This window comes from Oncorhynchus mykiss, chromosome 18, assembly GCF_013265735.2.
Source record: "Oncorhynchus mykiss isolate Arlee chromosome 18, USDA_OmykA_1.1, whole genome shotgun sequence".
Classification (NCBI taxonomy): domain Eukaryota; kingdom Metazoa; phylum Chordata; class Actinopteri; order Salmoniformes; family Salmonidae; genus Oncorhynchus; species Oncorhynchus mykiss.
This window is the reverse complement of record NC_048582.1, coordinates 68,996,829-69,011,032: the sequence shown is the minus strand read 5'-3', so window position 1 is coordinate 69,011,032 and position 14,204 is coordinate 68,996,829. Positions and strand designations below refer to the sequence as shown.

At 45.3% G+C, this 14,204-nt stretch overlaps 1 protein-coding gene across 1 annotated transcript; it reads left to right on the top strand.

The window, feature by feature from the left end:
* The first annotated feature begins 328 nt into the window (after window positions 1-328).
* Window positions 329-13,764, top strand: myclb (MYCL proto-oncogene, bHLH transcription factor b). The gene is made up of 3 exons (XM_021572916.2): window positions 329-818; window positions 1,495-2,183; window positions 9,760-13,764. The coding sequence occupies exons 2-3, from the start codon at window positions 1,556-1,558 to the stop codon at window positions 10,539-10,541; spliced, it is 1,410 nt and encodes a 469-aa protein (XP_021428591.2). The 5' UTR covers window positions 329-818; window positions 1,495-1,555; the 3' UTR covers window positions 10,542-13,764.
* The last annotated feature ends 440 nt before the right edge of the window (window positions 13,765-14,204 follow it).

The following is a 14,204-nucleotide window of genomic DNA, read 5'->3' as shown; positions in this document are numbered from 1 at the left end:
CATACACACACACACACACACACACACACACACACACACACACACACACACACACACACACACACACACACACACACACACACACACACACACACACACTTGTATTATTGCAACATATGCAAAGCCCTGCCCTTGTTTAAATGAAATGCCGCACATGTCCTGGTTAGAATAATGTCTGTCTTATAACGAACTACCTGTTGTCTAATCGGGTCCCGTTAGGCATTTTTAACGGTCTTGGAAAAAAGGACTCCTTGGAAATGATTCTGTCCCTTTAACCGGTAGGCGGAGCCTCCTTACTGTCGTCCGCCTCTTATGTAAATCCCAGCCTCTCCTTCTTCCCGTGATATAGCGCAGCAGTCGGTTTGTATCCATAGCCAACTCTATCCTATCCAAGTCACGGTTTGTGGGAGGTTTAAACCTACTAGTCTACTTTCTAATACCGTTTTGGTGAGCTTTCAACTGGAAGCAACAGCTAATTATAGCGAGAGTAGTTTACTGCAAGAGGCTCCAGTTTCGCGGTGTTGGTCGGGCTACTCATTATAGGAATTAACGAAGAAGACGCAGGACGCTCCTTAGATTTCACCAACGCATAAAGGAGAACATCTTTATTTTTCCTTGCCTAAACTGAAGACTTGTATTTGTAGACTAACGCCTACTAATAGAAGACAGCCTCCATCGAAGTGTTTCGGGAAGTTTGGGTTGTAAATACGCCTGTGGGTCATTTATTTAGGCTAAGATTTACCAGTGGGATTGGAGTGTATTTCCTCTCTTTCTTTTCAATGCTTTGTGAGAACGGGTGGTCGTCTACCGTAAAAACGGTGAGTGTTGCTCTGAAGACGTTTTCAAACTTTTTTTATTGCGCCATTTGGGAATTTTTCGATTTGGCCACAAATTTAAAGGGAGGAGGGGGGGGGGGGTTTATGTTTTTTTATGCTAGTAGCCCCCCAAAATAAACAGAGTGGATGATGTTGGAGAGGGTGGATGTATTTCACCGGTGTAGTTGGCAACGTTGTATTCGGTAACGTAACTATGTTGGGACACGGAGTTCTTTAGTTCTGTGTTCACTGTTGCGAGGCGATGGTGGTAACAATCATTTGCGAGGTTGTTGTAGCTTGTTATTTTTTTTTTCCTTCAGTGTAGTTAGAGGGTATTCACGGGGTTATTGGTTCCGATATAATTACTGAATCTAGAACCAAATAGCCATTTCAACACTTTTCAAGGATGCATAAGTTACTTGACATGTTCTATACAATTAGAAATCTATACAAGGACAGTGTTTTTAATGATAAATCGTGATAACCCACATTTCCTTAATTGAGAAGGATCCCCCCCCCCCCCCCCCCCCCACACACACACACACTAGATATTGACAGATGTGAAATCGCCAGACACAATAGTTGTATCATAACATAATAATGTGTTAATCACAAGTGCAACGTGCTAGGCTGATTCCCAGTACTCTCTCCCCTTTCTCTCTCTCTCTTGTTTCCCCAGTAAGGCTATTGATAAAGGAGATAAGTGAAGAGTGCGCTCCCACGCCTGCCCTGACCTCTAGATGCCGGGCATAAACTCCACCACCGCCCCTCACTATGAGTCAGGCTGGGAGATGGAGTACGACCGCTATCAACATTACTTCTACGACGACCACGATCCGGATGAGGATTTCTTTAAATCCACTGCGCCCAGCGAGGACATATGGAAGAAATTCGAGCTAGTACCGACCCCGCCCATGTCCCCTATCCGGACTTTAGAGGGGGCAGCCGGGGTCGGGATGATCTGCCCTTCCCTGGGGGACAAACTCGAGTGGGTGTCCCAGTTTTTGGGTCAAGAGGACGACCAGGATGTGCCGTGTAAATTCAGTTCTGCCGACGAGGCTTTGGGGAACCTGAGCTCCATTATCATTCAGGACTGCATGTGGAGCAGCTTCTCCGCGAGCAAACAGCTGGAGAAAGTTGTCGGGGAACGATATGCTTCCTGTCCCGGGTCGGGGCCGACCAAACCAGCTGGCATCAACACCACCGGGAGGGCGCAGTGTGTGACGATACCCATGGACGCTCAGGTTCTCAGTAGCTTGGCAACGGATTGCGTGGACCCGGCTGCTGTTCTCACCTTCCCCCTGACCGGGGGACCGTTCAAGAAACCTGCGGTGTCCTCCGGTTCGGAATCCCCCACAGACTCATCAGGTAAGTTACAAGTTCAACGTTGGTCTGTAAACTGACTATATGAAGGTCCTTTTACTGTCGTGAGTCTGGGACTCTGGATGCTGACAATTTGCTATAGTTAACATACTGGCCAATAAGCAACAACCTGGTCTCAGAGCATTTCATATTATTTTGTACGTAAATTTGCAACACTCCATTTAGTATGATATGTTATGTTTCGTGTGATATGTGTTAATTTGTGAATTTCCATCACCCATTTCATATATGTTATGAATGACAATTCGTATATGTTACGAATTTGCAAAAAGCACAATATGTTACAAATTTGCAAATATGATGTGAATTTTAGTTAGGTGGCTAAAGTTAGCTAGGCTGTTTTGTTTTTGAGAAAATTATTATTTTACAATGACAGCCTACCGGGGAACAGTGGGTTAACTGCCTTGTTCAGGGGGCAGAACAACAGATTTTTACCTTGTCAGCTCGGGGATACGATCCAGCAAACTTTTGGTTATTAGTCCAACGCTCTAACCACTAGGCTACCTGCCTCTAACCACTAGGCTACCTGCCTCTAACCACTAGGCTACCTGCCTCTAACCACTAGGCTACCTGCCTCTAACCACTCGGCTACCTGCCTCTAACCACTCGGCTACCTGCCTCTAACCACTCGGCTACCTGCCTCTAACCACTCGGCTACCTGCCTCTAACCACTCGGCTACCTGCCTCTAACCACTCGGCTACCTGCCTCTAACCACTCGGCTACCTGCCTCTAACCACTAGGCTACCTGCCTCTAACCACTAGGCTACCTGCCTCTAACCACTCGGCTACCTGCCTCTAACCACTCGGCTACCTGCCTCTAACCACTCGGCTACCTGCCTCTAACCACTCGGCTACCTGCCTCTAACCACTCGGCTACCTGCCTCTAACCACTCGGCTACCTGCCTCTAACCACTCGGCTACCTGCCTCTAACCACTCGGCTACCTGCCTCTAACCACTAGGCTACCTGCCTCTAACCACTAGGCTACCTGCCTCTAACCACTCTGCTACCTGCCTCTAACCACTCTGCTACCTGCCTCTAACCACTCTGCTACCTGCCTCTAACCACTCTGCTACCTGCCTCTAACCACTCGGCTACCTGCCTCTAACCACTCGGCTACCTGCCTCTAACCACTAGGCTACCTGCCTCTAACCACTAGACTACCTGCCTTTAACCACTCGGCTACCTGCCTCTAACCACTAGGCTACCTGCCTCTAACCACTAGGCTACCCGCCTCTAACCACTAGGCTACATGCCTCTAACCACTCGACTACCTGCCTCTAACCACTAGACTACCTGCCTTTAACCACTCGGCTACCTGCCTCTAACCACTAGGCTACCTGCCTCTAACCACTAGGCTACCTGCCTCTAACCACTAGACTACCTGCCTCTAACCACTCGACTACCTGCCTCCACCTCTTGCTATGTGTGACTACGTTTCATAAATATGCATGATATGCTAATTTCTTTATTTTCCTTTAAAGCTGCAACATGTAACTTTTTAGAACCAAATTCACATAAATGTGTTATAGATCTGTTATTCTCATTGTAAGGAAGTTTAAGAAGCAGGTAGATCTGTTCTATGTGTGCTATTTCTATACGTTCCAAGGTTAGGTTAGTTTCTTTAACGCTTGGTTTTGTACACCGGCTTCAAAACAGCTGAAAATACAATATTTTTGGTTGTGGAAAATATATTTTCACATCGGTTTAGATGGTAATAATGATTCTCTACACTACACTTCCTTGTTTTTGTCACAAACTGAAATTAGGCTAACTAAACCATTTTAGCAACCAGGAAATAGCAGAGTGATTTATGCATAGTGCATCTTCAAGTCAGAAATGTGGTCTCAATCTATTGGGTGCCTGAAAGCTCGGTATTCATGGTTCAACTGTGCAGGTGAGCATACACTTTCAGCACAAAACTGTTCACATTTATTTATTTATTTTTAAATTAAGAAGGAACATTTAGTTTAATGGAAAATTGTGTTTTTACAAAGGAGTTATATTTCCTTACCAAAAGTGGCCAATGAAACTGTAGAATAGACCTCAGAAATGTAGTAGTTGGTTGACAGACAGATACCTGGGAACCAATCTGTCCGTACCTCTTATCTGGCTACAATGCTCTATAGCCTATAAGGCCCCTCGTCCTCTCTCTTTGTAAAATGCCCATTTGAAATCATTAAAACACACACACACACACACACAAAAAACATCTTCTAGTAATTACCTCTTCAAGAGCAGATCATCCACAGGGAAGGAATTACTTTGGTGCAGTCTCTTCCAATTTACACGCAGTGTGCATACCAAACGGCATACTTAGTCCCTATATATAGTGCACTACTTTTGACCAGAACCCCATGGAACCCTATCCCCTATATATAGTGCACTACTTTTGACCAGAACCCTATGGAACTCTATTCCATATATAGTGCACTACTTTTGACCAGAGCCCTATGGAACCCTATCCCCTATATATAGTGCACTACTTTAGACCGGAGCCATATTCCCTAAATAGTGCACTACTTTAGACCAGAACCCTATGGAACCCTATTCCCAATATAGTGCACTACTTTAGACCAGAGCCCTATGGAACCCTATTCCCTATATAGTGCACTACTTTAGACCAGAGCCCTATGGAACCCTATCCCCTATATATAGTGCACTACTTTAGACCGGAGCCATATTCCCTAAATAGTGCACTACTTTAGACCAGAACCCTATTCACTATAAAGTGCTCTACTTTAGACCAGAGCCCTATGGAACCCTATCCCCTATATATAGTGCACTACTTTAGACCGGAGCCATATTCCCTAAATAGTGCACTACTTTAGACCAGAACCCTATTCACTATAAAGTGCTCTACTTTAGACCAGAGCCCTATGGAACCCTATCCCCTATATAGGGAATAGGGTTCCATAGGGCTCAGGTCTAAAGTAGTGCACTATATAGGGACTAGGGTTCCATTTGGGAAACAACCAGAGAGCATTAGTACTACTACCACTGGCTCCCTGGAGTCTGGTCAGCGAGTTGGAGCCGAAATGAGATGTATATGATGTTAAATGTAGGCCCAGTGTTAAACATCCACATTTAGACACAAGGCTATGATATATTTCTACATATTGGAATAGCCAAAGTTGTTACAACCAAAGAATATCTCCAAAGATTATTCTTTGTATAGTGAATGGCTGTAGTGAACTGGTCACAGCACGTGGCTTCAATGCTCGGCCTTGTTGCAAATTGAATGATTGTGGGGGGGGGGGAAACTCTGATAAAACCAGTGATTTTGCTCGGAGACTGAGGTCCCTTGTTATTACTCAGAATGTGAGAACACTAGCCACATATCATTCTGTCTCCCCCCCCCCCCCCCCCCCCCCTCCTCCCACCACGTGACTGAAATGAATAACCTGAGAGAGGGACTTTCCACTGGGCATGAGGTAGGCACTGATCGTGTGTCATGCCCATTTCGGGTCATAGGATGTCATACTAATTTGGGGCTTTTCATCTCGTAGAATTGAGGAAGAGACACAAGACCCACTTGTGTTTGACAACAGCTGATAATCAGATAATGGCGACGCCTTGTACCAAAATGAACCAATGGCGGGAATCGACTCAATTGTGCATCAGATGACGCCTTATCATGAATGAGCCTAGTATGGGGTAGATTCGAGTTTACTGAACAGTAAATTCAAAATAGTACCCAGTATTAGTAGCACCCAGTATGTAGTACCCAGTATGTAGTACGAGTAGTACCCAGTATTAGTAGTACCCAGTATTAGTGTACCCAGTATTAGTAGTACCCAGTATAAGTAGTACGAGTAGTACCCAGTATTAGTAGTACCCATAAGTAGTACCCAGTTTTAGTAGTACCCAGTACGAGTAGTACCCAGTATGCAGTTTTAGTGGTAGGCAAGACTTTGACACAGATTTCAGACCTGTGTGATATGACGTTTAGAAGAGGGAGAGGGAGAGGGAGATTGTGTGAAAGGTTGCTTGGAGTTCACTGTTCCAGAAGCTTTTACCCAGAACTCTGGGGTACGGCCAGCCACAGTGTGTGGATACAGATGCAAGCTTTTAATTTTTTATTATTCCCCCCAATTTCGTTGTATCCACTTGGTAGTTAGTCTCTACTCGTCGCTGCAGCTCCCGTACGGACTCGAGAGGCGTGCGTCCTCCGAAACCCAACAAACTGCTTCTTGACACGATGCCCGCTTAACCCAGAAGCCAGCCGCACCTACGGTGTCGGAGTGCACTGCGGTGTCTGAGTGCACGGCCTGCACCACAGGAGTCACTAGTGCACGATGGGACAAGGACATCCCTGCTGGCAAAACCCTCCCCTAACCCAGACACCGCTGGGACAATTGTGCGCCGCACCATGGGTCTCATGGCTGCGACAGAGCCCGGACTCGAACCCAGAATCTCTAGTGGCACAGCGGTGCAGTGCCTTATACCACTGTGCCACTCAGGAGGCCATCAGCAAGCTTACCGGTACACACTTTCCCTGAAATAAAGTACACAAGGGACTTAATTTATAATAAGGGGAACATCAGACCTCTCTGAAATGAAAATGGATTACCCTCCCTTCAGCCAGATATATAATTTACCTAACCCCTCCCTGAACGCTTAAAAAAAAAAGTGACTCTCCCTACATCCACTTTGTTTTAATTATTATTTTGGATAGCAGAACAACATGTCTACCATTTTTTTTCCCCCCTCACTTCTAGGACAGACCAGAGCCTTGGATAGGCAGTTTTACAAAGTTGTTCTTCGTCCTGTAACTATGACATGGCAACACAGGAGTTTTGATCGAGCACAGAAAGTTACGGGCCAGAAAGTTGTGGGGTCACCGTGGACAAGAGTAGGGGGGTGAAAGGATCTTCTTTACAGGACAAGCATTGCATGAAAACGTTCATCATAATTTGCAGGTCTGAGGGGGGAAAAAAAATGGCCTTTTATAAATATTTGAATGTAATTCTACATCATTTTACATGTCAGCAGAATCTTTTTTAAATTTAATACCACACAAATAACCCAAATTCCAGGCTAAGAATGGACAGGGAGATGTGCCCGTGTTCATCTCATCATATTTCTTCAACGCCAGGTCCTGTTTGCACGTAACTACATCTGAGAAGTCATTAGGAATCCCAGCATGGTACTTTAGGCTTAGTAGTGGTTACAGCGTTGGACTAGTAACCACAAGGTTGCTGGATCAAATCCCCGAGCTGACAAGGTAAAAAAAATCTGTCGTTCTGCCCCTGAGCAAGGTAGTTAACCCACTGTTCCCCGGGCGCCGATGTCGTTTTTAAGTCAGCCCGCCCCACCTCTCTGACTCAGAGGGGTTGGGTTAAATGTGGAAGATGCATTTCAGTTGAAGGCATTCAGTTGTACAACTGACTAGGTATCCCTTTACAGTATATAATCGGATCCCTTCCTAATCTATAGGCTATGTGTCATTTGATTAAGACTAAAGAACCAATACTTTATTGTACACCCTGCAGATAATCAGAGATGCATTAGGCACACATCTATATACATACATGCATGCATACTGCCTTTCAAAAGTTTGGGGGTCACTTAGAAATGTCCTTGTTTTCCATGAAAACATACCTGAAATGAGTTGCAAAATGAATAGGAAATATAGTCAAGATGTTGACAAGTTTATAAATAATACTTTTTAATTTAAATAATAATTGTGTCCTCCAAACTTTGCTTTTGTCAAAGAATCCTCCATTTGCAGCAATTACAGCCTTGCAGACCTTTGGCATTCTAGTTGTCAATTGGTTGAGGTAATCTGAAGAGATTTCACCCCATGCTTCCTGAAGCACCTCCCACAAGTTGGATTGGCTTGATGAGCACTTCTTACGTACCATACGGTCAAGCTGCTCCCACAACAGCTCAATAGGGTTGAGATCTGGTGACTGTGCTGGCTACTCCATTATAGACAGAATGCAAGCTGACTGCTTCTTCCCTAAATAGTTCTTCCATAGTTTGGAGCTGTGCTTTGGGTCGTTGTCCTGTTGTAGGAGGAAATTGGCTCCAATTTAAGCGCCGTCCACCAGGTATGGCATGGCATTGCAAAATGGAGTGATCGACTTCCTTCATCAAGATCCCTTTTACCCTGTACAAATCTCCCCTTTACCACCACAAAAGCACCCCCAGACCATCACATTGCCTCCACCATGCTTGACAGACGGCGTCAAGCACTCACTCCTCCAACATCTTTTCATTTTTTTCTGCGTCTCACAAATGTTTTTCTTTGTGATCCGAACACCTCAAACTTAGATTTGTCTGTTCATAACACTTTTTACCAATCTTCCTCTGTCCAGTGTCTGTGTTATTTTGTCCTTGCCCATCTTAATCCTTTATTTTTCTTGGCCAGTCTGAGATATGGCTTTTTCTTTGCAACTCTGCCTAGAAGGCCAGTATCCCGGAGTCGCCTCTTCGCTGTCGACGTTGAGACTGGTCTTTTGTGGGTACTATTTAATGAAGCTGCCAGTTGAGGACTTGTGAAGCATCTGTTTCTCAAACTAGACACTCTAATGTACTTGTCCTCTTGCTCAGTTGTGCACCGGGGCCTCCCACTCCTCTTTCTATTCTGGTTAGATCCAGTTAGATCCAGATCCTAGATCTGTTCTGTGAAGGGAGTAGTACACAGCGTTGTACGAGATCTTCAGTTTCTTGGCAATTTCTTGTATGGAAGAGCCTTCATTTTTAAGAACAAGAATAGACTGACGAGTTTCAGGAGAAAGGTCTTTGTTTCTGGACATTTTGTGCCTGTAATCGAACCCACAAATGCTGATGCTCCAGATACTCAACTGCTTCTTTAATCAAAACAACAGTTTTCCGCTGTGCTAACATAATTGCAAAAGGGTTTTCTAATGATCAATTAGCCTTTTTAAAATGGTAAACTTGGATTAGCTGACACAACGTGCCATTGGAACACAGGAGTGATGGTTGCTGATAATGGGCCTCTGTACGCCTATGTAGATATTCCATAAAACATCTGCCGTTTTCCAGCTACAATAGTCATTTACAACATTAACAATGTCTACACTGCATTTCTGATCAATTTTATGTTATTTTAATGGACAAAAAAAATGTGCTTCTCTTTCAAAAACAAGGAGATTTCTAAGTGACCCCGACCTTTTGACCTTTTGAACGGTTAGTGTGTGTATATAGCCTAATAAGAAACTCATTCTAAAACACTGAAACATTGACCCCCCCCCCACCACTTTCTTTTCCCTCCCCAATTTCTTGGTATCCAATTGGTAGTCTTGTCAAATGACTAAACCCTCCCATGTTCATTTTATACTATTTTAAACTGTTTTTTTTTTTTTATATTTTTTGATTTCCTGTTTGTGTTTATTGTGAACATAAAAGGGTAAATAAAGTGATTTTATAAAGGTTCACGTGAATAAGCGTCATGCTCATAGTAGTTGATTATCTTCGTCATAGTAGTTGATTATCTTCGTCATAGTAGTTGATTATCTTCGTTTCAGAAGTTTCTTTGATTTGTTTTTTTTTTTTTTGCTCTGGTCACTAAACTTCTCTATTGCTTCTCCAGATGATGAATCTAGTGATGATGATGAGGACGAAGAGGAGATTGATGTGGTGACTGTGGAACACAAGCAGTACAAGCCCCGGCGGCTGGCCAACGGCGGGCTGAACGGGCGGACGCCGGTGACCATCACGGTCGGAGCGGACCCTGTGGACCCGTGTATGAAACACTTCCACATCTCTATCCACCAACAGCAGCATAACTACGCAGCGCCTTCTCCGGACGCACACAAACATCCCGAGCCCCCCAGGAAGAGAGTCCGACACGAGCCCCTAAACTCTTCTCATAACTTCTCAAACTCATCTCACCCCAAGCCACACCCCGGCCCCGCCTCAACCAATCAGAACCCTGAGAGCAAACCACCTCACGTCGCAGTGGCAACGGCCGGTTCGGAGTCACCTGACGCCAACACTCTCATCCTTGCCTCCTCCCCCTCGAACTCTCCATCCTCCTCCTCCCACCACCACCTCTCCTCCTTGAAGTCCTGCTCCCACCCCTGCAGCCCCCAGTCCTCTGACTGTGAGGACACGGACAAACGCAAGACTCACAACTTCCTGGAACGTAAACGGCGCAATGACCTGCGCTCTCGTTTCCTGGCGCTGCGGGACAACATCCCTGGCTTGGCAGAGTGCCCCAAGACACCCAAGGTGGCCATCCTGACACGTGCCACTGAGTACCTGGCGCAGCTGCATTCTAGCGAGCGCCAGCGGGCACAGGAGAAACGTCAGCTGAAGGCCAGGCAACAGCAGCTACTCCGCAGGTTGGCACAGCTCAAACAATGCCCCTGAACTCACTGACTGACTGGCAGGCTGGCAAAGCTCAAACAACATCCCTGAACTGACTGGCATACTGACTGGCAGCGACCTCTAGTCGACAGAAACCAGGACTCTCATTAACTGGCAGGCTGGCAGGGAGAGAAGCCCAAGTAGTATGCTTTGCTGAATCCTATATTATAAACCAGGACTGAGTCAAGACCAGGGACGGATCTCAACCCTATATTATTAAACCAGGACTGAGTCAAAACCAGGGACGGATCTCAAGCCTATATTATTTAACCAGGACTGAGTCAAAACCAGGGACGGATCTCAAGCCTATATTATTAAACCAGGACTGAGTCAAAACCAGGGACAGATCTGACCCCTATATTATTAAACCAGGACTGAGTCAAAACCAGGGACAGATCTGAACCCTATATTATAAACCAGGACTGAATCAAAACCAGGGACGGATTTGAGAGGATTTTCTTGCTCTCGTTGGCCCAATCCCAAATGGATCCCTTTGCCCCTATTCGTAGGAAAGCGGTTGAAGATCTGCAAGGGCAACAACGATCAAGGGAAAGAACATAGTGGGTTTAGTGTTGGGATGGGGGTTGTGAACTCCCAGACACACACACACACACACACACACACACACAGGATGAGATTAAGGAGCAAAGACACGAACGGTCACTTTGTGGGGTGGGGAAGTGGGTTATAATGTGGTGTTATGGTTCTGTTGTTTTGCACATTTGCTTCGGAGTGATTGACAGAGCAATCATCTCGTCAGGAAGGACAGTAACCTGATGTCACGTGATCACAGTTTTGTTATTTGGGGTGGGCAGGGGGGGTGGGGGGGGGGGGGGGGGGGTTCTGGGCTGGCATTTTATCTCTGTTATATCTACCAAATTAATAAAGTATGTAAATATGTTAATGTTAAGTCATGAGAAGTTATCATGCCACGTAGGCGGTGTGAGATTTGATTGTATGCTTGTGTAAAGAAGATTATGCCTCGCTACAGCAACAACGGCTCAGCTGGAGTTGATGTTGACATGAGAACATCTTGGAAAAAGAATCCAAAACTAAATACATTTTGATCAACTCTGAAACTCCACAATATCTTTATACTTTCAGTGCCATTTTGAAACCAGTCAGTGACTAATGGATTTTTTTTTCTAATGATCAAAATGTTAGCCATTGCAAACAATGGCAGTTCATTTGAAACGGACAGGAAATGGAACATCTGCTTGTCCCATGTTAACGTTGCCCCTATAATATTTGCCAACCTTATTTCCTGTTATTGTCTAAGACTGTATGGTGGTATATGAGTGGATCCATCGATTGTGCATTGTGTTCAGATCAGCCTGTGTTTTGTGTGTGTGTGTGTGTGTGTGTTTGCATGTCTCCTTCTGTGTGTTACGTACGACTATCCTTCTAGAGAGTCCCTAATGAACCAAAACCAGAGCTTTCAGATTTCATTCTATTTTCTTTCCTGTTTCCTGTCACTGGCTTAACTCACATATCAAAATGCTTATTATATTTTTTTTTGTTAGTAAAAAGGTGAAGTAAATAAACATTCAAATAATAACACGATTGAAACGTTACTTTGATCACACTTTGTGACGCTGTTCTCAATGCCCGTTTTTCTTTACAGTTCTAATTTAGTTTTTTGTTGATTTGTACAAAAGGTCAGAGTTTTGTACTATATTTTCCTACAGTGTTTTTTTTTTGTTGTTGTGAGCTGACGTGGTTGGTATGGCTGTTATGTGCAGCCCCTCACTCTCTACCTCCCCCCCCCCCCCCCCCCCCCCCCCCCACTCTCTCTCACCCTTCCCTGCTCAAACTAATCACTGTCTAGCCAGCACTTTCTAAAATCTCACAATAGGGCACCTAAGAGGATGTAGTTCTTTAAAGGCCTTGGCCGGTCGGTGCGTAGCCTGACGTGAACCCACTGTCTCAGCCCCTCCCTCCCTCACCCCCAGGGAACCCACTGTCTCAGCCCCTCCCTCCCTCACCCCTAGTGTACCCACTGTCTCAGCTCCTCCCTCCCTCACCCCTAGTGAACCCACTGTCTCAGCCCTATCCTCCCTCCCTCACCCTTATTGAACCCACTGTCTCAGCCCCTCCCTCCCCCCTAGTGAACCCACTGTCTCAGCCCTATCCTCACTCCCTCCCTCAACCCCAGTGAACCCACTGTCTCAGCCCCTCCCGCCAGCTGTATCACAGCACGTTAGTTAACTCTGGGGGTGATTAGTTGAAGCCATAGCAACAGAGAAGCTCTGAAACTATGGTTGTGTGCCAAATGGTTCCCTATATAGTAATCCACTACTGACTAGAACCCTATGGGCCCTAATCCATTTATAGTGCACCCCCCCCCAAGAACCCTATGGGCCCTAATCCATTTATAGTGCACCCCCCCAAGAACTCTATGGGCCCTGGTACAAAAAAAAATATTGTACAATGTAGGGAATAGGGTGCCGTAGGAGATGAGCACTCATCCTGTAGTGTAACAGACTTGATGATGTATTTTTAATATAACCTACTCAGTGGCCTGTCATCATCCTTGTTACCGAGAGAGAGAGAGATCTCAGGATTACCTCGGTAGGAGCGCTGATCTAGGATCAGTTTTGGCATATAGATAAAACAATAATAATAAGATTAGAAATGGACAGATCCTAGATCAGCACTCCTACTCTCAGATGCGTTGTGGATATGGGCCCAGGGAGCGAGAGGATTAGATTGGGTGGCAACTATTTTTATTTTGTTTTGGGCAGCCTGGTTTCAGAAGGTGAGCTGCTACTAATGTTAACCCTGAAAGCTTGGATTACTCCCTCTGCCTCCCACAGAGTAGCGAGGGCGAGCGTAGAGCAGAACGATGGAGAGGGTGAGATAGTAGGGGAAAGGGCAGTTGGAAGAGAGAGAGAGTAGGAAGGGAGAGCAAAACTAGAGTATCTCTTCACTTTCACTACTTTCTTCATCTGTTCTTTCAGCACATACCACCAGTAGCCTGTATTTATCTCTTGTAACGCAAGGTCTATTAGCGCCGCCTCAGGATTGGCTGTAGCCCATTGTAGTTTTAATTTGTCACTGGTCTCTGTGTGTTAGACACAGTCATTTTGGCAGTGGGCCATACTACACTTCACTCTGGGAATTCTAATATGGTGGCAGGCAGCCTTTTCTCAAGCACTTTGTTTTCAGTACCTCGAGCCTATATGTACAGGGAGAATCAGACCAATGTAATAAATTCAAAACATCACCTCAGTCTCTTCTCTTTTTGTCTAGCCTGTTTTTTTTGTTCATATATGCTGACAACGACAATATCACAGGAATGTTCTGGAATCATTCACACCACAGGAAGTTGGTGGCATCTTAATTGGGGAGCACAGGCTCAGACTTGTGGGAAGACCTATTTTTCTTGCTAGTTTTTTCCTGAAGTAAGCGTGACTGTTAGTAGGGCACTGGGCTGACTGCTTCACTTTGCAGGGTTGAGGGGATAACAAACTATTTCCAGAGGAGAGGTGTGTCCTTGTACTTTAAAATCAACACCTGTGCAAGTAAGCAGTGAAAACTACTCCCACTCTTCAACGGCCTTCTCCATGGAAACATCTCGGCCTCATTGCCATAGCAACACGTATCTAAAGTTACTATGGCTCTACTCCCCCCAGTTTCTATAGTAACCCTTACAAGATCGATTTG